Source organism: Arachis hypogaea, chromosome 14 (genome assembly GCF_003086295.3).
Source record: "Arachis hypogaea cultivar Tifrunner chromosome 14, arahy.Tifrunner.gnm2.J5K5, whole genome shotgun sequence".
NCBI classification, from domain to species: Eukaryota; Viridiplantae; Streptophyta; class Magnoliopsida; order Fabales; family Fabaceae; genus Arachis; species Arachis hypogaea.
The window spans coordinates 72702376-72727564 of NC_092049.1; the positions used below are offsets into that span (position 1 = coordinate 72702376).

A 25189-nucleotide genomic window follows, 5' to 3' on the forward strand; every position below is an offset into this window, starting at 1 on the left:
TGCTATTGCAGGGTTCTCAGGATCATAAGCTTCTTCTTCAGGAGAAGCCTCTTGAGTACTGTTGGGTGCAGCTTGCAATCCATTCAGACTCTGAGAAATCATATTGACTTGCTGAGTCAATATTTTGTTCTGAGCCAATATGGCATTCAGAGTATCAATTTCAAGAACTCCCTTCTTCATAGGCGTCCCATTATTCACAAGATTCCTTTCAGAAGTGTACATGAACTGGTTATTTGCAACCATGTCAATGAGTTCTTGAGCTTCTGCAGGCGTTTTCTTTAGGTGAATGGATCCACCTGCAGAGGTATCCAATGACATCTTAGATAACTCAGACAGACCATCATAGAATATATCCAGGATGGTCTATTCTGAAAGCATGTCAGAAGGACACTTTTTGGTCAACTGTTTGTATCTTTCCCAAGCTTCATAGAGGGATTCACCTTCTTTCTGTCTGAAGGTTTGAACATCCGCTCTAAGCTTGCTCAGCTTTTTGGGAGGAAAGAACTTGGCTAAGAAAGCCGTGACCAGCTTATCCCAAGAGTTCAGGCTGTCTTTGGGTTGAGAGTCCAACCACACTCTAGCTCTGTCTCTTACAGCAAAAGGAAAAAGCATGAGCCTGTAGACTTCAGGATCTACTCCATTAGTCTTAACAGTATCACAGATCTGCAAGAATTCAGTTAAGAACTGAAAAGGATCTTCAGATGGAAGTCCATGAAACTTGCAGTTCTGCTGCATCAGAGAAACTAGCTGAGGTTTCAGCTCAAAGTTGTTTGCTCCAATGGCAGGAATAGAGATGCTTCTTCCATGTAAATTGGAATTAGGTGCAGTAAAGTCACCAAGCATTCTCCTTGCATTATTATTATTTTCGGCTGCCATCTCCTCTTCTTGTTCGAAAATTTCTGAAAGGTTATCTCTGGATTGTTGTGTTTTAGCTTCTCTTAGTTTTCTCTTCAGAGTCCTTTCAGGTTCTGGATCTGCTTCAACAAGAATATTCTTGTCCTTGCTCCTGCTCATATGACAAAGAAGATGGCACAAAAAAATAATAATAATAATATGGATCCTTTATACCACAGTATAGAGGTCCTTGTGTTAGTAGAAGAAAAGAAGAAGAAAATCTGAACTCAGAGAGAGAGAGAGAGGGAGTTCGGATTTTTGGTGGGTGAGGGAGAGATGTTAGTAGATGAATAAATAAATAGAATAAGATGAGAGAGGGAAAATTTCGAAAATAATTTTTGGAAAAGAGTTAGTGATTTTTGAAAATAGTTTTTGAAAAAGGTTAGTGATTTTCGAAAATTAAGTTTTAAAATTGAAATAATTAGTTAATTAAAAAGAAATTTTGAAAAAGGGGGGAGATATTTTCGAAAATTAGAGAGAGAGAGTTAGTTAGGTAGTTTTGAAAAAGATAAGAAACAAACAAAAAGTTAGTTAGTTAGTTGAAACAAATTTGAAAAGATAAGAAGTTAGGAAGTTAGAAAATATATTTTTGAAATCAAATTTTTGAAAAAGATAAGATAAGAAGATATTTTTGAAAAGATATGATAGAAATTAGTTTTTGAAAAGGATTTGAATTTTTAAAATCACAATTAATGACTTGATTCACAAGAAATCACAAGATATGATTCTAGAACTTAAAGTTTGAATCTTTCTTAACAAGTAAGTAACAAACTTGAAATTTTTGAATCAAAACATTAATTGATTATGTTATTTTCGAAAATTTGATATACAAATAAGAAAAAGATTTTTGAAAAATGTTTTTAGAATTTTCGAAAATAACTAAGAAAATTGAAAAAGATTTGATTTTTGAAAAAGATTTTGAAAAAGATAAGATTTTTTTTAAATTGAAAATTTGATTTGACTCATAAAAACAACTAGATTTTAAAAATTTTTGAAAAAGTCAAATCTAATTTTCGAATTTATGAGAGAGAAAAAGGGAAAGATATTTATTTTTTTATTTTTGAATTTTTTTATGATGAGAGAGAAAAACAAGAAAAATGATGCAATGCATGAAAGTTGTGAATCAAAACAATGAATGCATGCAAGAATGCTATGAATGTCAAAATGAACACCAAGAACACTATGAAGATCAAGATGAACACCAAGAACATATTTTTGAAAAATTTTAATGCAAGGAAAACATGCAAGACACCAAACTTAGAATTCTTTAATGCTTAGACACTAAGAATTCAAGAATGCATATGAAAAACAAGAAAAGACACAAAACATGCAAATGCAAAGATCTAACAAGAAGACTTACCAAGAACAACTTGAAGATCATGAAGAGCACTATGAATGCATGAGAATTTTCGAAAAATGCAAGATGCACATGCAATTGACACCAAACTTATAACATGACTCAAGAAACAGAAAAATATTTTTGATTTTTATGATTTTATGATTTTTTTGGATTTTTCGAAAATTAATTGAAAAAGGAAAATAAGGATTCCAAAATTTTTTAATATGAATTCCAGGAATTTTGCATTCTTAGTCTAAAGCTTCAGTCCAGGAATTAGACATGGCTCACTAGCCAGCCAAGCTTTCAATGAAAGCTCCGATCCAAAACACTAGACATGGCCAATGGCCAGCCAAGCTTCAGCAAACATAGATACCTCTCATGTATACAACAGCTGATATTTCATCCAACTTCATATACTTATGAGTGGAAGCCTCAGTCCAAAAGAATTTAGACATGGCTTTACAGCCAGCCAGGCTTCACATGCTTCATGAAACACTAGAATTCATTCTTTAAAAATTTTGAATAAATTTTTTTTTTTCGAAAACAGGTGAGAAAATTTTGAAATATTTTTGAAAAAATTTTTGAAAAAAAGAAACAAAAAAGAAAATTACCTAATCTGAGCAACAAGATGAACCGTCAGTTGTCCAAACTCGAACAATCTCCGGCAACGGCGCCAAAAACTTGGTGCGCAGAAATTGTGATTACACTTTGATTATGTAAAATTCATCGCTCTTTCTTTCCCTGGTAATGGCGCCAAAAACATGATGCCAATACCATGGTTCACAACTTCGCACAACTAACCAGCAAGTGCACTGGGTCGTCCAAGTAATACCTTACGTGAGTAAGGGTCGAATCCCATGGAGATTGTTGGTATGAAGCAAGCTATGGTCACCTTGTAAATCTCAGTCAGGCAGATATAAAATAGTAATGGGGTTTTCGAAATTAATTAATAAAATAAGGATAGAAATACTTATGTAAATCATTGGTGAGAATTTCAGATAAGCGAATAGAGATGCTTTCGTTCCTCTGAACCTCTGCTTTCCTGCTGCCTTCATCCAATCAGTCTTACTCCTTTCCATGGCTGGCTTTATGTGATACATCACCATTGTCAATGGCTACTTTCGGTCTTCTCTCGGGAAAATGATCCAAATGCCCTGTCACGGCATGGCTAATCATCTGGAGGCATCACCCTTGTCAATGGTTTCATCTTATCCTCTCAGTGAAAATGGTCAACGCACCCTGTCACGGCACGGCTATTCATCTGTCGGTTCTCGATCATGCTGGAATAGGATTTACTATCCTTTTGCGTCTGTCACTACGCCCGGCAATCGCGAGTTTGAAGCTCGTCACAGTCATTCAATCATTGAATCCTACTCGGAATACCACAGATAAGGTTTAGACCTTCCGGATTCTCTTGAATGCTGCCATCATTCTAGCTTACACCACAAAGACTCCGATTAAGAGATCTAAGAGATACTCATTCAATTCTAATGTAGAACGGAAGTGGCTGTCAGGCACGCGTTCATAGGGAATGATGATGATTGTCACGTTCATCACATTCAGGTTGAAGTGCGAATGAATATATTAGAAGCGAAATAAGATGAATTGAATAGAAAACAGTAGTACTTTGCATTAATCTTTGAGGAACAGCAGAGCTCCACACCTTAATCTATGGAGTGTAGAAACTCTACCGTTGAAAATACATAAGGGAAAGGTCCAGGCGTGGCCGAGAGGCCAGCCCCCAAAACGTGATCACAGGATCAAAATACAATCCAGGATCCAGGATTCAAAGATGTCTAATACAATAGTTAGAGGTCCTATTTATAATAAACTAGCTACTAGGGTTTACAGAAGTAAGTAATTGATGCATAAATCCACTTCCGGGGCCCACTTGGTGTGTGCTTGGGCTGAGCTTTAACTTTTCACGTGTCGAGGCCATTTGTGGAGTTGAACGCCAGGTTTTGATCCATTTATGGCGTTCAACTCTGGTTTTTGATCCCTTTCTGGCGCTGAACTCCAGAATTGGGCAGAGAGCTGGCGTTGAACGCTAGTTTACATCCTCTAAACTTGGGCAAAGTATGAACTTTTATACATTGCTGGAAAGATCTGGATGTCTACTTTCCAACGAAATTAGAAGCGCGCCATTTCAAGTTCTGTAGCTCCGGAAAATCCACTTTGAGTGCAGGAAGGTCAGAATCCAACAGTATCAGCAGTCCTTCTTCAACCTCTGAATCTGATTTTTGCTCAAGTCCCTCAATTTCAACCAGAAAATACCTGAAATCACAGAAAAACACACAAACTCATAGTAAAGTCCAAAAATGTGAATTTAGCATAAAAACTAATGAAAACATCCCTAAAAGTAACTAGATCCTACTAAAAACATACTAAAAACAATGTCAAAAAGCGTATAAATTATCCGCTCATCATCGATCAAAAAGCTTCTCCGGAGTTTCTGTTGTTGTGATTTCTACACGGAGGTAGTGTTTGGTAATTTTATAATAATTAAATACAAAATTGATAAGTGAATGTTGGTTGGATTAATTATTGTTTGAGTTTGAATGAGTTTATGTTGAATTATTCTTGTTTGCTTGAGATTTTGATTCGGTTATGTATGAACAGCCAGCTGAGTGTTTTGAATATTTTGGGAGTCAATGAATTTTCAAAAGCTTTAAGAATTATACTTGCTAAATTAGAATTATTAAAGAAATGATTATGTTTTGAGTTTTATCGAGAAAAGTATTATGTTTGAATTTGATTTATCAAGAAAAGGAGTTTGATAAAAGAAAAATGGATTTGAATTTTTGTTTAAAGAGAGATTTTGATATTTGGAAAGACCTGGGCAGTACGCAAGGATTGTGGCTTAGTCTCACTTGCTCCAGGTCAAGATTTTAAAAGATTGTGGTTTTGAATTTGAGCTATGAGCAGGCAAGGATCGTGGTGGTGTACTGCTTGTCCAGTGTCGCGATGGACGTGGGGATTGTGGTGATTTACCGCCCACGGGTTGTGGACGTGTTTGTGGGGATCGTTGTTATTTACCGCCCACATCTGTGTTGTTTTTCCAATTGAAGATCTTGCGAGGTTTGTGGTGGTGTACCACTCGCAATGGTGGGGTTCGTGGTGGTGTACCGCCCACCGGTTTTCAAGAGGACGATATCCAAATTAGCTACCAGGTGTGTTGGGTTTTGATAAAGTAACCGACACGTGAACTCACTGCTAGTAGGAAAGGCATGCATCGTACATGTTTGTGCATATCTCTGTGCTATGTAACTCTGTGATTGTGTGTGTGTGCTGCATGACTGATTGACTTCTGTGTTCTTTTATTATTTATGCTTGTATGTGTTCTGCTATTAGTTGCGGTTGGCTAATAATAGCAAAATAAAGATAATTATACACTCCGACCCTACTAAGAACTTCCCAATTCTTACCTCCTATTTCCACCCCTTTCAGCTACAGGTGCGAAGGTTTAGTGCGGAACTACAGGAGCATAGAAGATTATGTTCACAAGTTGAGTTGTTAGAATTTATTTTTTCCTCGTCGTTTATTGTCTTGATTTTTAGAGGGGCAGGACTTGTATTTGAAAATCTTTGAATAAGTCTATGTACATAATGTAACGACCCAATTTTCAATATGTCTAGATCATACCGGAAACCAAGCGCTACCAATTTGTCTTCCTAATTATTATCTATTATTTATCATATGAGCCTGATTCGTTGTTAAAAGCGTAGTTAATTTGCGAGGTATATATATATTTTTTTTAAATGTTTGGATTAATAGATGGAATCATTCATAATCAACTCACAACTGATAACAGATAAAACAGTTATAAGCAACCACACATAAATACATCGCAAGTAGCTAGCAACATTCAGTGATCCAACCCTTATTATAGTATAGACCTTTATTTAGAACACCCCTAGATATAGCTAGATAATAATTATATACGTATACATACATACAACATCCCAGGTCCTGACCTATTCAAGAGGTCCCTAAGCTGGCACCCAGGCTAGCCTAAACTCTATACTCACCTAGTCCCTCTAAACTACTAAAGCGAGGGAAAGTACGATCTAGGTCTTCAAAACTCAAGTCAGGTGGAACGTCACCAAAAGGTAGAACATCATCTGCTTCTCCTCTGCACAATCAGACATTGCCATATGACATCTCTCTGATACCACATCATGTAGCCACACAACAGGAGTCTCGTACACAGGTTTTAAGTTAAAGCTCACGTACAAACAGGGTGCAGACATTGGCTGGTCTCATAGTATATACATATAAACAGAGAACGAGATTCACCCTAGACTCAGAAGACTACCTAGAGCGGAATTCTTTTTGCAAACGGTCGTCAGTGAACTACGGAAGGGTACTCATGCTTCCATCTGAAGGGGGAAGGAAGAGAGAAGGGGTAAGAACTGGGGAGTTCTTAGTAGGGCCGGGGTTATTAGTTAAGTTCATTAATACCGTGTTCTTTAGCAAACGAATAGCAAAATACCGAGAAGTGAACAGAAGATACAGATAAATAGAGAAAATAGAGAAAATAGAAAGCAGAACACAAACAAAAGAATACAAGAAAATAAAACACAAATACAAAAAATAGAATACAAACAAATAGAGCATACATTCATTCAACAATCATAACAGAGGAAATGCACAACCAAGTATGATGCATGTCTGTCCTATGCAGGCCATGAGCTCATGTGTCGGTTTACACCCTACATCCTGACATTACCTGGGAACTAGTCCTAGATATGGCTTCCCATTGTGTCCTTAGTGCATACGTGTCGGTGGTAAAAATACCACTCCTTCGTGACTACCGGCAGTCGGCACAAAGCTCGACCCCATAATATACGCACAAGGGGAAACAGTGATCCTCAGTTCGTGGGCGTCCCCGAGATCAATTCACAAACAAAACAATGATCCTCAGTTCGTGGGTTTCCCCGAGATCAACATACAATAAAACAGAGATCCTCAGTTCGTGGGTTATACCCGAGATCAATACGCAGCAAACAACTTTCTGTAGGTGAACTTCGGCCTACAGAAATAGCACCTCTGTAAGTGAACTTCGGCTTACAGAAATAGCGCCCCTGTAAGTGAACTTCGGCTTACAGGTATCACAACTCTTTGTAGGTGAATTTCGGCCAACAGGAGCAACACCCTGAGATACACAATTGATATTCACTGCAGATGAACTTCGGCCTACAGGAATAACAACTCACTGTAGGTGAACTTGGGCCTATAGGACCTCTAGGGCCAATGGAAAAGCAGCAGATGAACATACAACAGAACATCATGCCGCAAGGCTTAACTCTTTATTCTTATACTCTTCTCCTCTATTCTCTTTGTTGTATTACTCTTTTCTCATTGTCTCTTTACTCTGCTCTGATTACTCTGTTCTCTGTGTCTCTCTACTCTGCTCTGATTTCTCTGTTTAACGTATGTATTTAAAGCTTATGTAAATTTCAGTATGAATAGTTAGTCTGTCCCAAGTATAGGTTCATTAAGTCTATACTGAAACATTTTAACTTTTCATATAATACCTAACCCTAGTCACAACTCAAGGACTAACTATATTGCCCTAGTTCGTTCACTAATCTCTGTCTGTTTTTCTGTTATTAAAACTTTACATACTTTTCTTTGGTTTTTATCTTTTCTTTAACTTCTTATCTTTCCTTTATCTTTGCCTCACTAACATGTTATTACCACTCCCTAAGTGTTTTATGAAGGTAATTATGAGATTCTACACTTAAAGTTGTCTTTCTAAAGCTTTTACAGAAAACTGCTTTTTCTGTATTATTTTATTATTTATATTAAAAAATTATTTTTAATTAAATATTATTATTTAATATTTTATTATTATTTATTATTTTATTAATATATTTTCAAAAATTACCTTCCTTTAACCATTTACTTTATAAATTCACTTTTTACCACCCGTAACTTTTAATATTTCTACTTTAACCACCCTAACTTTCAGAAATTACAAAATAACCCCTCAAACACCAAAATATTTACTTCCTTACCCTTTCTAAGATCTAAAAGGTGTTCTTCAATGTTCTTCACCACACTCAAAGTGTTCTTCGTGTTCTTCGTATATTCTTCAATTTCTTTCTCTGTTTTTACCCGTTTTTCAGTCTTTTCAGCAACCGATTTTTACCAAAATTCAAAATAAATTCCCAGCCACTAAAACCCCATCTTTTCTACATTATTTTAACACAAATTGAACCCTAATTTAAGGATTAGGGTTCGTTTTTCCAGCTGCACTCAAGGGCATGTTTCATAGCTTGAATATCATCAAATTTCATCAAATTTTCACCAAAATTTCAACAAGAATCACTCATATAAATCATCAATTTCAAGCACAGCCAAACCATATCATAATCACACAACTCAAACACAATCAATCAAGATTAATTTCGTCAAACCCTACCTTGATCTGCTGCTCCAAATCCGGTTACTCTTTGAAGTGTTCTTAAATCACTTTTTCCTCCTAAAACACATCAAGAACAACTTTAAAACTCTAAGCCATCAACAAAAAAAACTTCAGAAGCATCTTAGGAAGGTTATCCTCACCTTAAACATGCAAGAAATCAAAGATCTTTGGCCCACAAGTCAAGCTAAGCAAGAGATCTAAGGAAGAACATCAAGAAAACACTTGTTTAAGCATATTTCCTTGAAAACCGAATTGAAGAGGGAGGGAGACAGCTATCTCATCTTATTTCCAGCCTTGATAAGTTACATGGTTATATAGAGAAAGAAGAGAGGATCATTTTGGTGAAATCAGAGTTTTGATTTGAGTTTTAGTTCAGAAAAAATCAAGCTTTGAAGATTAAGTGTTCATGAAAGTTTCTCTCTTTTCTCTCTTGTTATTTTCGGCCAAAATGATGAAATGATACAGCCTTGGAGGTCTTGGGGGTGTAAGATGAGTTGTGATTGGTTGGCTTGGAGGTGGATTAAAATAATATTAAAATATCTCTGGTGTACAACTACTAAAACTAGGTGTATCAGAACACTCGTAAAAACATCTCTAAAAATTATTTTCTGAGCTACTAGCATAAATGACACTAGTAACATATTTATTATGAGAATAAAACATGTATGATGAGACCTTAGCATTGCTAAAGTCATCAGAGAGTGCTGGTGCTAAGCTGCACCAGTAAACCATAAACCTGGTTAAACCGATTTCCTGTTTTTAACTAAAACAGACCAGGTAACCTTATAATATCATTCAAGCATCTTCTAATACTAATATAATGATAATATTATACTATTATCTCTCTTCTCTCATGAATCGAGTCCAGTTCGTCAATCTGAGACTATTTACGAAAATCAGAATCAAAACTCCTAACCGATACAGTTCAAAAACTAGGTTCTTCGTGATTGCGTTATCGAGCTTGCCTCAGAAAATGTTCTAGCTTAAGGATGACATAATGAAAATGAGGATTGAGATACTTTATGATATATAAGAGGTGTTCCCTTTACTAATCTTCTGGAGAAATCCGTGCCTTCAGAAAAGATCTCGCATACTCAAAAATCAGGGTTGTTACACATAATGCTATGTGTGTGTGTGTGTGTGTGTGTGTGTGTGTGTGTGTGTGTGTGTGTGTGTGTGTGTGTGTGTATATATATATATATATATATAAACGGGCAATTCCAAAATTTCACTTCGAATTTCGGACCTCAACATCCAGCTGCTCATGGTGTTTCACGATCAGTATTGGAAATGAGGCATTTTTTCTTTCGGCATCCTCCTCTTAGTCTTCCGGTGAGTGGTCCCGCCTAACTCTTTGTTATCTGTCCGAATACCTATAACTATCTTCCTCTGTTCCATGGTTTCGCTCGTTATAGGACTTGACCAAACATCTCACGACACGAGCTTCCACTGGCAGGTGATTGTGTTATCACTGGATTTCTCGTTACTCATGTCAGCATTCTCACTTCTGATATCTCCAGGTGTTGTCACCAAAAACCTTCCCCGATTAAATGGTCTAAGGTATGGACTCTTCGCTTTCTGAAACAAATTTTTGATTCGTGTTTGCAAAAGTTCAATATTAAATGAAGATAGTATAAGATAAAAAGGTTTAGAGGTAGGTAACACCTGAACTTTTAGTACGATCATGAGGAGCTAAAAGTTAGGGTGTTACATTAGTTGTTCGAAGAACGGTTCAAAAATGATTTAAAACGAAAGAGTTATGGCATTTGAAGTTTGGTACAAAAATCTGAATTTTGCAGCATTTAACTTCTTCAAAGGTTTTTAAGGCCTGCGTACGTGGATCGTGCACACGATGCGAGGATTGGCCGCTGCCAAACACTCTCGCATATGCAACTTATAACACGCGATGCGGCAACCTTTTCCTATTTTGGATGCTTGCATACACGGGAGATGCATGCGTACGCGACTTGGGCAATTTGACACCCATGCATACGCGAGATGGGGCATGCGTACGCATGACCTTTGTTTTGTTGAAAACTTATTTTCTGATATTTTAATGGTTTCTCTAGTTTTCTAAACTTTTTTAATGTCTATTTAGGACTCTTAGCTAATAATTGGGTTTTGAGACTAGTGACGATGGATTAGGTGACTTAAATTAGATATTTTTCTATTATGAGTTTAGAAGACGGTGACTTAGGCTTGGGATGTAATGTGGATAGATTACTCATGTGAATTGATGGAGTGTTAGATTGATGGCGAATTTGAGAAATGGAGAACTGATGATGGTTACGATGAGTTTGGAACTCGGAAAGGAATGGTGGACTTGTTGGATATGGAAAGCGATCTCTGAATGATAAATTATGATGATACATTGTTGTCGAGGTTGCGGTGAATCCCAGTGCCTCAGGCAAGGACAGTTGTGAATCTCGCTTGTCAAGGTTGTGGCGTTGGCGTAAGGACGGTGGTTAATCCTGCTTACTTTTAGAAGTGAGAGCTGAGCTAGTATCCCGCTCACATAACCTTCTCTGCCGCAAGAGTGTGCAGGGCACTATATCCCTGGGATGTGCATGATAGTGTGCTAGACACTATTATTAGTTCTCTCATTTTGTATTGTATTTTGTTACCTTACAGCCTGTTTGGAATGCATCTGATTTGAAATCATAGATGAATTGAATTCTATTCCTTGCTTTGGAATAGAAAAGAAAAACATGAAGTTGAATTTCGGTGAGAATTCCAATCCTTATTTTACCCCCATTTACAAATCAGACCTACTTTGGTCTGATTTCAAAATCAATTCTCACCTAAATCTCACTTAAACTGTGCAATATCAAAAATACCCCTGTCCAAATTATAATATTCCATAATCCCTTCACTTTCTTCATCACCATGTTGTACAACGATATGAACTCCGTGAACAGATCTAGATACCTCGCCAGGAACACTATCGCATATAACTCCGGTGTCTTCCGAGAAATTCCTGAAACAAACCGTAACCGCCCCCAATTCAGATCAGTAGATCAGTAGAATCGAAATGGCCTAACTCAAAAATTAGTATTTTATCGGTTTGAGGAAGGAATGCGAGTGAAATGAAGAGAGGGAGAGACCTGAGAATATTTGGTGGCGTAGATCTTGAGGAGGAGGACCAGAATGCTGAGAAGATGGGTCATATCACCGGCGAGCCTGAAGATATTCATCTTGACGCACTCTCAATACTCCAATGCCCTAGAGAGAGAGATAGAGAGAAACGCAGCACAAACACAAAGCAATGAAAAAATGAACGAGCGGAAGAAAGATCCCGTGTGCCAACAACGCTGCGCTACAATTGTAAATACTCAAAATTGTAGGTCCTTTTTCTAAATTCTTTTATATTACATTTACCCCCAATTTATTTTTGGATTTAGCTCACAAAAGTATGTGTTAAGAACTTAAGATTATAAATTTTTCTTTCATGACTGTTAAAGCCTAAAGGTTATAAATTGAAAATATTTTTATAAAAGTTATACAAAATTTAATTTTTTTAAAATATAGTTATAAACTTATAATGTATTAAACTATTAATTAAAGTAAAAAAATATTTTTATTAATAATAATCACACACAAATAAGATTATAGAAAAAAATAAAAAAGTTATGAGATGTTGATTTTTTTTTAAATAATTTAAATTTCTCATTTTTAAAAAAATTCCACCTATCATGATTTCATGGGTGAGATGGATCTAATTGGTGAGGTTGTATTAGACCAATTTTACTTATAAGTGATTTATATAATTATATTATCTAATTTAATTGATAAATAAAATTATACTTAATATTATTGAGGGGTAAAAATGTCTTAGAGAAATAATGTAATTCATCAACAAGTCATTCCAAACAATAAAATTCAGTTCTATCTCATTAAATGAGTTAGTTGTTCTAAACTATGGAATTGAATTCCATTTCTTTATGAATTCATTTCTTGATGGAATTAAATTCTAATTCCATCATTTAAAGGTGTCCAAACAGGCTGTTAGAGGCTTTTGCTTTAAATTTTGAGAGATATGAAGTAAAACTTTTATAAAAATTCTGTTGTATTTTTTACTAATCGGCCTAAACCCCGCAAGTTGAGGCTAGTTTCTCTTTTTGATAATGTATACATATAACTTGTTTAACTATTAGCCACTACCTTGTATATTGGAGCTCTATGCAAGGTTGTGTATATTATCATGTTCTGTTCATGTTGTGCCTATACGTTTTAGTTATCGTATGTGAACGCTTCGCGATTTGTTTCTTCTGTTTAACTATCTTTGAACTCCAGTTCCTTAGATCGGACTTCTAGTATTATTACTTCTTTCTATATATATTATTGTATGAGTTCTAGAATTATCGTGGCACTTTTGTTATCCTTCGCTTTACGGCTAGAGATAAGGCTCAAGGTGATAAGATGTTAAATGCTTGGTAAAGAAGTGAGTATGAAGAGTGATTGATGAATATGAACAAATGAAAAATTAATTAATAATATTGAACGATAAATCATCTGATACAGAAAATGCAATAATATATTTTTTTTATTTTAAAATAGAATGACATAAACGAAATCTCTACTGGTTTTCAACCTCAAAGAGGCACCAGATTTTTTTTTTATTGTGTGGTTAAAATTACAAAATGTAATTTTTCTAGTAATTTTTATAAATTACAAAAAAGTTTATACCTTAGTTAATTAGCTAGTTATATTATCATAACTTAGATTAAATTAAGAGTTAACATTAACTGCGATAAATCGTCCTATTTTATCAAGTAATTGTTTGACATATCACGAAGAGTAATTTATTCTTTATTTTGAAAAAAAAAATAAAATTCACCATATATTTTTTTAGTCAATAAATTGAATCCTATCACTATACAAAATAGTGAATATTAATTTGCTTCTTAAATATTAAAGTGTAAAGGGCAATTTCTCCTTAACGAAATATGCACCTAATATCTAGCATGATTCAGTGGCATTATACCTCAAGTTGCATCGTGCTTTTCTAAGATGAAATCATAAAACGACACGTGTCAATACTCAAAGTCACAGTCGTTGATTGTCTCTGTAGCGAGGAACCGCCAAGGCCAAATGAATATGGACGCAAAACCAACCAAATTCGTCATTTCTCTTTGTTCTTGTCATCCCCTCTCTCTCTGCCTCTCTTTTCTACTAGTAAACCTTCCTTTTTCTTGTTTGTTGAAACTTGAAAGCGTGTTTGGCTCTTGTAAAGCTCAACCCGGAAAAAAAGAAAAAAGTAGAACGAAAGCATCCAACCGTTTTAGTTGGTTTGATCTCTGTGCCGCCGCGTCTCATAAAAATAGAAAAGAGAAATGGAAGAAAGAGGTGGTTGCAACAATAACATGAGTTCTTCTTCTTCTTCTCCTAAGGGAAAGAGATATGATATTTACCATGTGCTTCACAAGGTTCCTTTTGGGGATGGACCTTATGTTAGAGCCAAGCATGCTCAGGTAATAATAGTACTACACAATGATTTTCACTTTTTTATTTTCTTGTTACTACTTAGTTTTGTGTTGTTGAGTTATTCAGCTGTACGTTGCACTATTTTTATGATGATGAGAGGTATTTTATTTATGATGCCACTTCATTACTGTTTGATTCAATAAGAATAAATTCTATAGAATTAGTGAAGCCAGTTCATGAACACTAAAATAACAGCTTCCACTGGCCATGAGTCACCAAAAATTGGATTAAAGACTGGCTTCACAATCTTACTCGTATAGTTTAAAAAGATAGAGTATTCTACCTATTAATTAATATAGGTGGTAAATGAAACATTTTTACAAGCGAAGTCATTGCGATTGAATTTATGTACAACTGACCTTTTATTTTTTTTTCCTTTTTTAAAATTATTTTGAATAAGAAAGAAAAAGAAAATAAGATAATGATTCATAGCTTAATTAAACTGCTGCATATCTTAAGCTGGTGATGCATCTCAAGTATAATCCGAATGTGGTTTTTCTTCTCCTCTCTTTTTCGTTTTCTTATCTAATGCGTCGTCCATGGTTTTAATTCAGAATTTTTGCTTGAGTTTGCTATTGATTTGACCCAACAAGAGAAGCTACACTAGCGTGACTGAAGTCTCGGATTAATAAAAGTTCCAATTTACTAAAATATACTAATCTGAATTATACATCGTATATCCAGCTGGTAGATAAGGACCCTGAAGCTGCAATTGTATTATTTTGGAAAGCAATAAATTCAGGGGATAAAGTGGACAGTGCTTTGAAAGATATGGCGGTGGTGATGAAACAGTTAGACAGATCCGAAGAAGCAATTGAAGCCATTTGCTCATTTAGAAGCCTCTGCCCCAAACAATCTCAAGAATCTCTTGATAATGTACTAATAGATCTGTACAAGGTACATCCGAATTTCTCCGAACATCTTTCCGAATTAGCTAATGAATAATCAACAAGAGTTTAATTATCATGCACTGTTACATTACATTTATTGTTTTCGACATCTATTTATGTGATCAATATAAAAAATAATTATTATAAAATAGTGTATTAAAATTAAATTCTAATAAATGATATGAATTATGAATGGCCGGATGAGAGATTAAAAAATTATTTATTCAATAAATCGTTTAATATTTTTAATGCATAAAAACTTTAAAAACTTTAGAGTAATATTATGTTACTAACAAAATTTATTTTTTTTATCAACACTTGACAACAAAGATGTTTTTATACTAAATTTTAAATGCTAAATCCCAGATCCAAATTTTAATAGTATAAAAAAATAAAGCATTAGTTCAAAATATTGATTAATATTTATAAAAAGTATTGACCTCTAATATTTCTGTTTCTGTAAATCTTTTAAACAGTTTGTTGAATGTCCTGTTAATTAGCATTCAGTTAATGGTCATTACTTATTACTGAGTCTTTAAATTGTCTCTATATTAATTTAATTTTTGTTTTCCTGATGGTAGAAATGTGGAAAACTAGATGAGCAAATAGAATTGCTGAAGCAAAAGCTGAAGTTGATCTACCAAGGCGAGGCCTTCAATGGAAAACTCACAAAGACAGCACGTTCTCATGGCAAGAAGTTCCAAGTTTCAATTAAGCAGGAAACTTCAAGACTACTGGTAACTTAATCTTATTTAACTTAAGCATCCTTTTGAAAGAAAAGAATTATTTGCAAATTGCAACATTCATGGTTCATAGTTTGGTGCAACACAAAATTTTGCACTTAATCACAAATGACGTTGTAAACCTTAAGAAAACTTCATTATAAATATAGAAATTATATTTGTACTACTCTTTGGTATATCACTAAGTATATATCTTTGGATTTTATTTAGAAAAAAAATAAATAGGTCATTGAGAATTTGAAAATACATTTAAGTCCTTGACCTTTTCAAAATCTGGACTTATCGATCCCTTACGTTCATTTGGGTCTCTCAATTCAATAGAAAAATCTGACTTGATTGATACGAATAAACCCGTGAGAGAATTTTTAAAATTGGACAAATTAAACTCAAGGATCGATATGTTCAGATTTTAAAGAAGTCCGAGACTTAAATGTATTTTTAAATTTTCAGAGACTTAAATGTCCGTAAACCAAAAAATCAGAGATCGATTTGTCTTTTTTTTCTTTTTTTAATTTAAATTATTTAAATATAATATTTACAGAAATGTATAATCATTCCAAGTATAGAGTCATCAAAATCATAAAAAAACACAATTATACTCTGTATCTAGGATACATACAGTTTAAAATTTTGTGCATAAACCCGATGTATTGTACTTGAGGGAGCCATATTTGGGATATATGCAGTTTATAATAGATATTTTTTTCTTTCAACTAATATTTATTTATCTTTTATTCTTATATTAATAAAATAAAATATAATATATATGATTTAAAAATAAAATTATTTAATTTTTATTATTTTTTAATTATTAAAATTTTAAATTTTAAAAATATTCAATTATTATAAAAATTATAATATATTAAATAAAGTGATCCAGTTAAATTTTAAAAGGTTAAGAAAAATATAAGAATAAAAGATAAATAAATATTATTTTAAAAAAAATATTTTTTTATAAATTGTATGTATTCGGAGTATAATGTCAGAAATTTTGTTATGGTTCTATTCCGGATGCAGTATAGCTGGAATATACCTGGTTTATGCACGGTTTTTTAAACTGTATATATTTTGGATAGGTTTATGCAAATGTAAAAATACGCTATAAATTACATATTTTTATAAATATTTTATTTAAATAATTTAAAATAAAAAAACCCCATATCTTCTTATTATGTAAGAAATATATTTTTTATTTTCTATAAATTACTTTAATACAAAAAACAAAAAACATACAGCTTAAGATGGTGCAGAAAATATTTTTCTATAATATATTTTGCACTGCTACTATATAGGTTTATGATTTACGCACGACTGCATGTGTGATTTGATTTAAGTAATTTAAACTTTAAATTCAGTCCATTGCAAAGTACTATTGGGTTTGGTATGGGTGCAAAAGAATTTAAATTTAGGGTATGTTTGGTTTAGTATTGGAGAGGAGAGGAGCTGGTTTGAGTTTTTTAAAAGGGTTTTTTTTTTAATGTTTGGTAACTTTTTTTTAATATTTGAAAAAAAATTATTTGTTTTTTATTAATTTTATTTTTTATTTTTTTCTATAAAAAGAATACAAGTAACCATCTACGTTAGTTTGTATTTATATACTATGTTTATGTTTATTATTTAAATTTTGTATAATATAAATTATGATTCTATTAAAAAAGGATAAAATAAATAAAAAATTAATTATAAGTAACAATAAAGTCATAAATAATAAAAAATTTATAATCTAAAATAATACTAAATTAAAGAACACTAAAAATATTAGAAAAATTATAAAATATTTTTTTATTTGATATTATAAAATTTATAGTATTTTTTTTATATTTTTATTTTATATTATATTATTTTATTTATATGATAAATATTTTTTATAATAATTTTTTTAGTGTTCTGATTTCTCAAAGAATGTTATTGTTTTTTAGAGTTCTTATTATTTCTTAGTTGATATGATTTTTTTTATCATTCATTATAGTATTCTTTAGGTCTATTTTTTAAGAAGTTTTTGTTTTGTTTTTATTTGGCTTTATTTATTTGATTTTTTATTTATTTTTTTATTTGACTATGTATAAAATATTTTTTTATGTATTTTATTGATATTTTATCTTTTAATATAATATTTATTTACATTAACATATTAAATTATTAATTTATTTATATATTTTTTATTTTTAATGTATTATATTTTACTAATTTTTATATGTTATTTTTAATTTAATAAATAAATATTAATTTTATTATAAAATTAATTAATAAAATTTATTTAAATATCTAAATTAAATGATAGAATAATATAAAAAATTTATTTAAATTGATATTTTTTTTAGTATTTTTTATCTAAAATTTTTTTTAAATAGTATAATCTAAACAATATTTATTTTATTATAATCTATTTTGATATAAAAATTGAGAAACGTAAATCACATTAACATAAATTTATTTTTTTATTAAAATCAAATTTATAAAATTAATTTTATGTAAAATTTTATTTATAACCTCCATTTATAATGTGTAATCTAAACACAAATTTAGTCTTCGACTTTTAATTCCCTCCCACCTCCCACTTCCCACTTCCCACTTCCCAATACACCTTTTTTTCCGGAAGAGTTTAATTTATATGCATTGTTTAATCATTTTTTTAAATAATTATTTTTATTTATATAATATTAAATAATTAAATATATGTATAAAATTATTTTATATGAAAAATAATTATTTTATTAATGTAATATTAGATAATTAGATATATATATATATATAATACATTAAAGTTAAATTTTTATAATTATTTATAAAAAGTGATCTTTTAGGCAAAATAATCACATCTAAATGCACCGATTTATTCTTGTATAGGGAAACCTAGGCTGGGCCTACATGCAAAAGATGAATTACATCATGGCAGAGGTAGTTTATCGGAAGGCCCAACTAATCGATCCAGATTGTAACAAGGCTTGTAACTTGGGCCTGTGCCTCATCAAACAAGCCCGTTATGAAGAAGCCCAATTAATACTTAATGATGTTTTAGAAGGCAAATTACCAGGCTCAGATGATGGCAAGTCAAAAAAACGGGCCCAAGATCTCTTAACAGAGTTAAGATCCCTTCTTCCTGCACCGCAGTTATCGGATATTTTGACCCTTGATGATGAGTTCATCAAAGGCCTTGAACAGATGATGAATCAATTGGGGCCGGTTAGATCAAAGAGACTTCCAATTTTTGAGGAGATTTCTTCATTTAGAGATCAGTTAGCATGTTAAATTTTCCACTATGTACAGATTTGGTCATACTTATTCCTTTTGTTTATCGCCTGCTTCTTTTCTTTAATTTTCAAAGTGTTGGTTTTTTGGGTGGGGGAAGAGGAAATAGAAATAGAATATACAAGGTGAAGCCTAAATTAAAGTTGAGTGAAGATTTTGATGTAAATTCACAAAGGGATGAAAGTAATAAGCCTGATGTAAACTTTTTAATAACAAAAACTTGCTTTCTTAAAATTGTACTTATTTTATAGTTAGAAATAGAACAAAATAAATAAAAGGATTAATGTTACGGACCAGAATGGCCTTTGACTCGATTAACCGGGGATGACTCTATCCGACGGCCCGAACCGGCTCTACAGTTTTTAACAGACATTTGAATTCAAATACTTCTCTTATTTTAGCCAGATAAGATGAGATAACTATCACTAGTTATATAAAAAGGAGTCAGAGGTTTTTTTAGGTACGTTATTCATTCTACATACCTTATACCTCTCAGATCTATTCTGACTTGAGCGTCGGAGTATCTTTGCAGGTACACCCTCCCCCCCCCCCCCCCAATTGCTCCAAGAAGCCGATCCGACACCTGATCCATCTCACAACCCATACCAGAGAGTTATAATACATTGGTACCATTTGTGGGGACTGCCGACTCGTGACGATATGACAGGGAATCCCGAGGAGCAATCCTAAACTAATCACCACACGCCAAACCCCGAAGTCCAACACCCGGCCTTTGGGATAGCCTTCTCCTCGTCCCCGGGAGGATAACCAAGCACTATGCATCGCCTGCCAACCCCGGACCGGCAGCAACTGAAAGAGGACGCTTATCAACCCGACAAAGCTTGGGCACCTGACGGCTTAGGAGAAAAAGCCATCCAGATAATCCAAGAACTCTGTCTCAGAGTGCAAAACCTCGAAGGCCAAAGTCACAACCAAAGAGCGATATAACCCAGCAAACGTCATGCAACTTCCAGAACCTGATCGCGCCGTGAAACTAGGAAAAACAGGTCACCCGAACGCATGAGCGCAGTGTGTCTAGAGACCCAGAACGCCATCGCGACTAGGACGACCGAAGACACCGACAGGAGGCCAAGCGAGCACAAAGAGACCACTTGATCATAGGAGCCACCACATTCACGGAGAAAATCCTGAGAGCCAAACTCCCGAAGGGCTTCGCCAAGCCCACTGATATGAAATACGACGAGACCAAAGATCCCCAGGAACACCTGATGGCCTTCGAGGCCAAGATGAACTTGGAAGGGGCTGCGCGATGAGGTTCGATGTAGGGCCTTCCCGGTTACCCTCGCCGGCCCCGCGATCAAATGGTTTAACGACCTCCCTAATGGGTCCATAGCCAGTTTGGACGACGTCTCCAGGAAGTTCATGGGCCAGTTCACCACAAGAATCACCAAAGCAAAACATCCCATGAGCCTACTCGGAATCACCTAAAGACAAGACAAATCCACGAGAAAATACCTCGACAGGTTCAACGATGAGTGCCTGATGGTCGATAGACTCACGGACTCGGTCGCCGGCCTTTGTCTGACCAATGGTCTCATGAATGAAGACTTTCTGAAACATCTCCCCACCAACCATTCTAGACCATGCAAAAAATCCAAAACGTCGTGACGGAATACATAAATGACGAAGAGGTTAGTCAAGTCGTGGCCACCAATAAACGGCAGCACGACAATACGACACCACGTAGTAACCCACCACCGAAAGACACCCCGAAAGAACACACCAGACCTGTGCCCCACAACGGACCACCTAGGGTAGGAAAGTTCTCGAACTACACCCCCTACCCGCTTCCATCACAAAAATCTGCCACCAAAGAGCAGAGTGAGGCATCCTTCCGAAGGTGCGACAACTGAAGGAACGAACCAGCGGCAACAAAAACCTATACTTCAATTACCACTGAGGATACAGACACAAAACCGAAGATTGCTTCGACCTAAAAGATGCCATTGAGCAAGCCATCTGAGACAGCAAACTCCTCGAGTTGGCCAAAATCATCCGAAAGTCCAGGAGAACTGAAAGAGAAAGATAACTGGAATGCGAAGGACGCAACCCGAGGACAATACGACGGGCACCCCCAAGACAGCCCAAAAATCGACCCCACCATCATCATAAACATCATCAACGGAAAGGACGTGCCGGAGAGGTCAAAATTAGTACTAAAAAAGGCTCTCAAAGTTCTAGCCATAAGAAACCAAGTGCCAACCTCCTTGGTTCTAGTGGCGATAACATTTTTTCCCGATGACTGCCAACATAGCACCTCAGTAGAAGATGCCCCATTCGTCATCTCAGCAAAAATCGGAACTGGACTTGTGAAAAGAATACTGGTCGACACCGGGGCTGATTCCAACATCCTCTTCAAAGGAGCCCTTGACAAGCTGGGTCTCCGAAACGAAAATGTGCAAACCCACCGCAATAGGGTAACCAGACTCGGAGATAACTTCCTCAAACCGGACGGTTTCATAGTGCTACCACTAACCATCGGGACCATAAACTAGAGGAAGACCATGATGCATCCTCAACTTTGCTGTTTTTCCCTCTTTATTTCAACCGATTTACCAGCAATTTACTAAGAATTCCTGTCGAATAAACAATAATTTTTAGGTTTTTAAGAACATTGCTTTGATTAGTTGAATTCATTGACTACAGAAAGATTTGGAAGGGAAACAACAAGAAATCAAGAAGAAATTGACCACTTTTTGGGAAGTCAAAAAGGATGAAGAAAGGGAGCCTTGCCATGACCACGTGCGTTCCGATTAGGATTTATAAATCAACTAGGGGAGATTCTTATGAATTGTGTGGCTTTATAAATCAGTGAACGTTCTTCAACTCTTTTCTTAAATAATTGACTAAGGAATTAGCAATTAATTAAGTTAAAGAGAAATCAAATCACCAAGGGATTGGGGCTTGATTACTAATGATTTGCCATAAAAGAGTCTTTGCATGATTAAGGTGGAAAGTGAAAATTATTGATCTGGAAGTTTCAACATCTCCAAAATCTTAACTCTCTTTTATCATATTATCTTTCTACACTTACTGTTTGCTTTTATTTAATTCATTGTCATCGATAAAGTTTTCTGAAGCCCCAATTTGATTGTCTGACTAGATTAATCGATTGACCATTGCTTGCTTAATCCGTTAGTCTTTGTGAGATCGACACTCACTCACCGTGAGTTATTACTTGATACGACCCGGTGCATTTGCCGGTTAGTTGTGGTATTCGAAATTCTACGATCAGACCATCCTCTCCTAGTTCGTGGTTATCAAGGATTCCACTACCTACAACATCATCCTCAGAAGGAAGACAATTCACGGCCTATCAGCCATCATCTTCACCAAGTTCCTAATCATGAAGTTCTAGGTCGATAACAGCACCATCGGAACAATAAACGGAGATCAGGAAGTCGCAGTAGAGTGCGACGATACCAGCTTGGCCCTCTGCAAGAACTCCCCTACACGACTTGGCTGGCCAATGTCATACTGGTCAAGAAGGCAAACAACAAGTGGCGAATATGCGTCGACTACATGGACTTGAACAAATCTTGACGCAAAGACGCCTTTCCCCTTCCAAACATTGACGGACTAGTCGACGCCACATCGGAGCACCAATACTTCAGTTACATGGACACTTACTCTGGGTATAACCAAATATCCATGCATTGGCTCGACTAAGATAAAACCGCTTTCGTAACTCCCGATGACACGTATTGTTACACGATTATGCCATTTGGATTAAAAAATACTGGGACTACCTACCAGAGGCTCATCACAAAAATCTTTCAAGACCTCTCTGGAACCAAGCAGGAGGTCTACATCGATGACATACTTGCCAAAATCCAAACCGGCGAATAGCTCATCAGCGACCTTAAACTCGTGCTAGACACCTTAAGGAAGCACCGAATGTGTCTCAACCCGACGAAGTGTGCATTCAAGATGGAAGCCAGGAAATTCCTAGGCTTTATGATCACTCAACGGGGCGTGGAAGCGAACCCGGAAAAATGCAGGGTCATCTTTGAGATGAGCAGCCCGGCAAGTCTCAAGGACGTCCAAAGGCTAACTGGCCGACTAGCCGCCCTCTCCCGATTCCTCGGAGCCTCGACCCAAAACGCCATTCCTTTTTCAAGCTCATGAAAAAGGGCATAAATTTTAAATAGAAAATCGAGTGCGAAGAAGCCTTACTTTCTAAGCCCAGAACGAGAGAAACACTTTACCTCTACTTGTCCATAACAGAGGAAGCACTAGCCGTGGCGCTTGTCCGAGAAGGCGAGCAGAGAGTACAAAGACCCATATACTTCATAAGAAAGGTCCTCCAGAGTGTGGAGACACACTATTCCCGGCTCGAGAAACTCGCCTTCACAATACTTATAACCTCACGACGTCTCCGACAATACTTCCAGGCCCACCCCATTACGGTTCGGACCGACTAGGCAGTCAGGCAAGTGTTTCAGAAGCCGGACCTTGCAGGAAGGATGCTCACATGGTCCGTCGAACTATCACAAGAGGTACGATTTTAGTTTCATTTAAATACAGTATAATGTAGTATGAAATCCTAGGCTAGATACCCTTAGGATTAAGTTTGAATTATGCATTTGGTTGGAGTTGATGTGTATAGATGACGTGTTTAGTAATTTATGATTTGGATGAGGATTGGGTGATTATACATAGTTGTTGTATTGTGAAATTTGATTATTTGAATGGTAATAATGCATTTATGAAATTCTGTGTTGAATTGATGGAATTTGTGCCGGAGGCCGTGAATATTGGGTCAGAGACTAGAAAAAGGTAAGAGAGGTAAGTGGTGATTGTATTGTATGATGATTGATTGAGTTTGAATGGAAAATGTGGTATTAGGTATATAAAAATTGAAATAATTGATGGTATAGTGAAAAATGTGATTTTGAGGTGTTGGGTCTGAGTCAAGGTGAACCTGGCTTCACCGAACTCATGTACACCCTAAAAAAAATAAAAAAGGTATATATGTTTTAAATTAATTTTAATATTATGATATATTAATTATAAGCTTATTGTTTATAATAAATTAAATACATTCAACAACATAGACATTGATAATATAATTAGTTTTTTAAAATATTAAAGAGAAGAAGTATAGTGAATCTAGATAGATAATAAGTATGAATAGGATGGCTTCAATTCAAAATGTCAATAGTCAATTAACACATGCATTAAAAATATGTATATTAAAATTAAAAAAATAAAAAAATTAGCCAAAAAATAATAAAAAAACTCAAGAATGAAGGAGAGCAAGCCATTAGTCAGACTGAGTTTTAAGAAAAATCACTATAAATTTTTCTTTAAAATATTAAAGAGAAGAGAGTGAATTTAGATAGACAAGAAGTATAAATAAGACGGCTTCAATTTAAAATGTTGACAGTCAAGTAACACATGCATTGAAAATATGTACAATAAAATAAAAAAAAAATAAAAAAACCAGCCAAAAAAAAAACCCCTAAGAATGAAGGAGAGCAAGCCAACTGTCAAAGACTGAATTTTAAGATATAATTATAGATTATAGATAAATACAGATGAAGTTATCTTTTTTTTTTTTGAAATTATTTGGATCAAGTACGATTTTAGTCTCAAAGGTATATGTTAAAAATTGTTTTTGTTCCCATCGTCCCTAAAGTTTAAAACCAAGTTTTAAAATCATATTTTTTATTTAAATATTAAAAATTTGGACCAAATTACTCATAATAAAAAAAATTATAAATAAAAAAATAAGAGAAAGAGAGTGTTTCTCCTCCTAAAGAAAAAATAAAGAAGAAGAAAGGGAAAGGAAAAAAGAAGGAGAAGCTGTCCATGATCTATCTTTGCCTTCGCTTCTGCTACCACCTCTATACAATTTTAATCCTTAAGGTAAGGACGATTTTAAAACTGAGTTAAACTTTAGAGACACTTTTGTACACAAAAAAAAAATTGGAAACGAAAATAAATTTTAGACTAAATCTTAAGGACCAAAATCATACTTCAACCAAATTATTTTTTAACAAGACATTAAAATCCTCATTGACTCGAGTAAAATTTGGGCCCGGCCTTGTTGAAAGTGGCAAAAGTATTTGCCTCAATCCAAAGCTACACAAGTTCGAATCCTAGCAGTGACTAGATTAGTGTGTGTGAGTAAGTG

The 25189-nt window shown here is 34.6% G+C and overlaps 1 protein-coding gene and 1 non-coding gene across 2 annotated transcripts; both read left to right on the forward strand.

Annotated features, from left to right (window-relative positions):
• Positions 1-372: 372 nt before the first annotated feature.
• On the forward strand, positions 373-480 carry LOC112746014 (small nucleolar RNA R71). Its single transcript, XR_003173914.1, has one exon. It is a non-coding gene; the product is annotated as a small nucleolar RNA R71 (small nucleolar RNA).
• A 13237-nt stretch (positions 481-13717) lies between these two features.
• On the forward strand, positions 13718-19263 carry LOC112742103 (protein SULFUR DEFICIENCY-INDUCED 1). The gene is made up of 4 exons (XM_025791347.3): positions 13718-14134; positions 14832-15044; positions 15619-15774; positions 18628-19263. Exons 1-4 carry the CDS (start codon positions 13997-13999, stop codon positions 19027-19029), a joined length of 909 nt encoding a protein of 302 aa, XP_025647132.1. The 5' UTR covers positions 13718-13996; the 3' UTR covers positions 19030-19263.
• The last annotated feature ends 5926 nt before the right edge of the window (positions 19264-25189 follow it).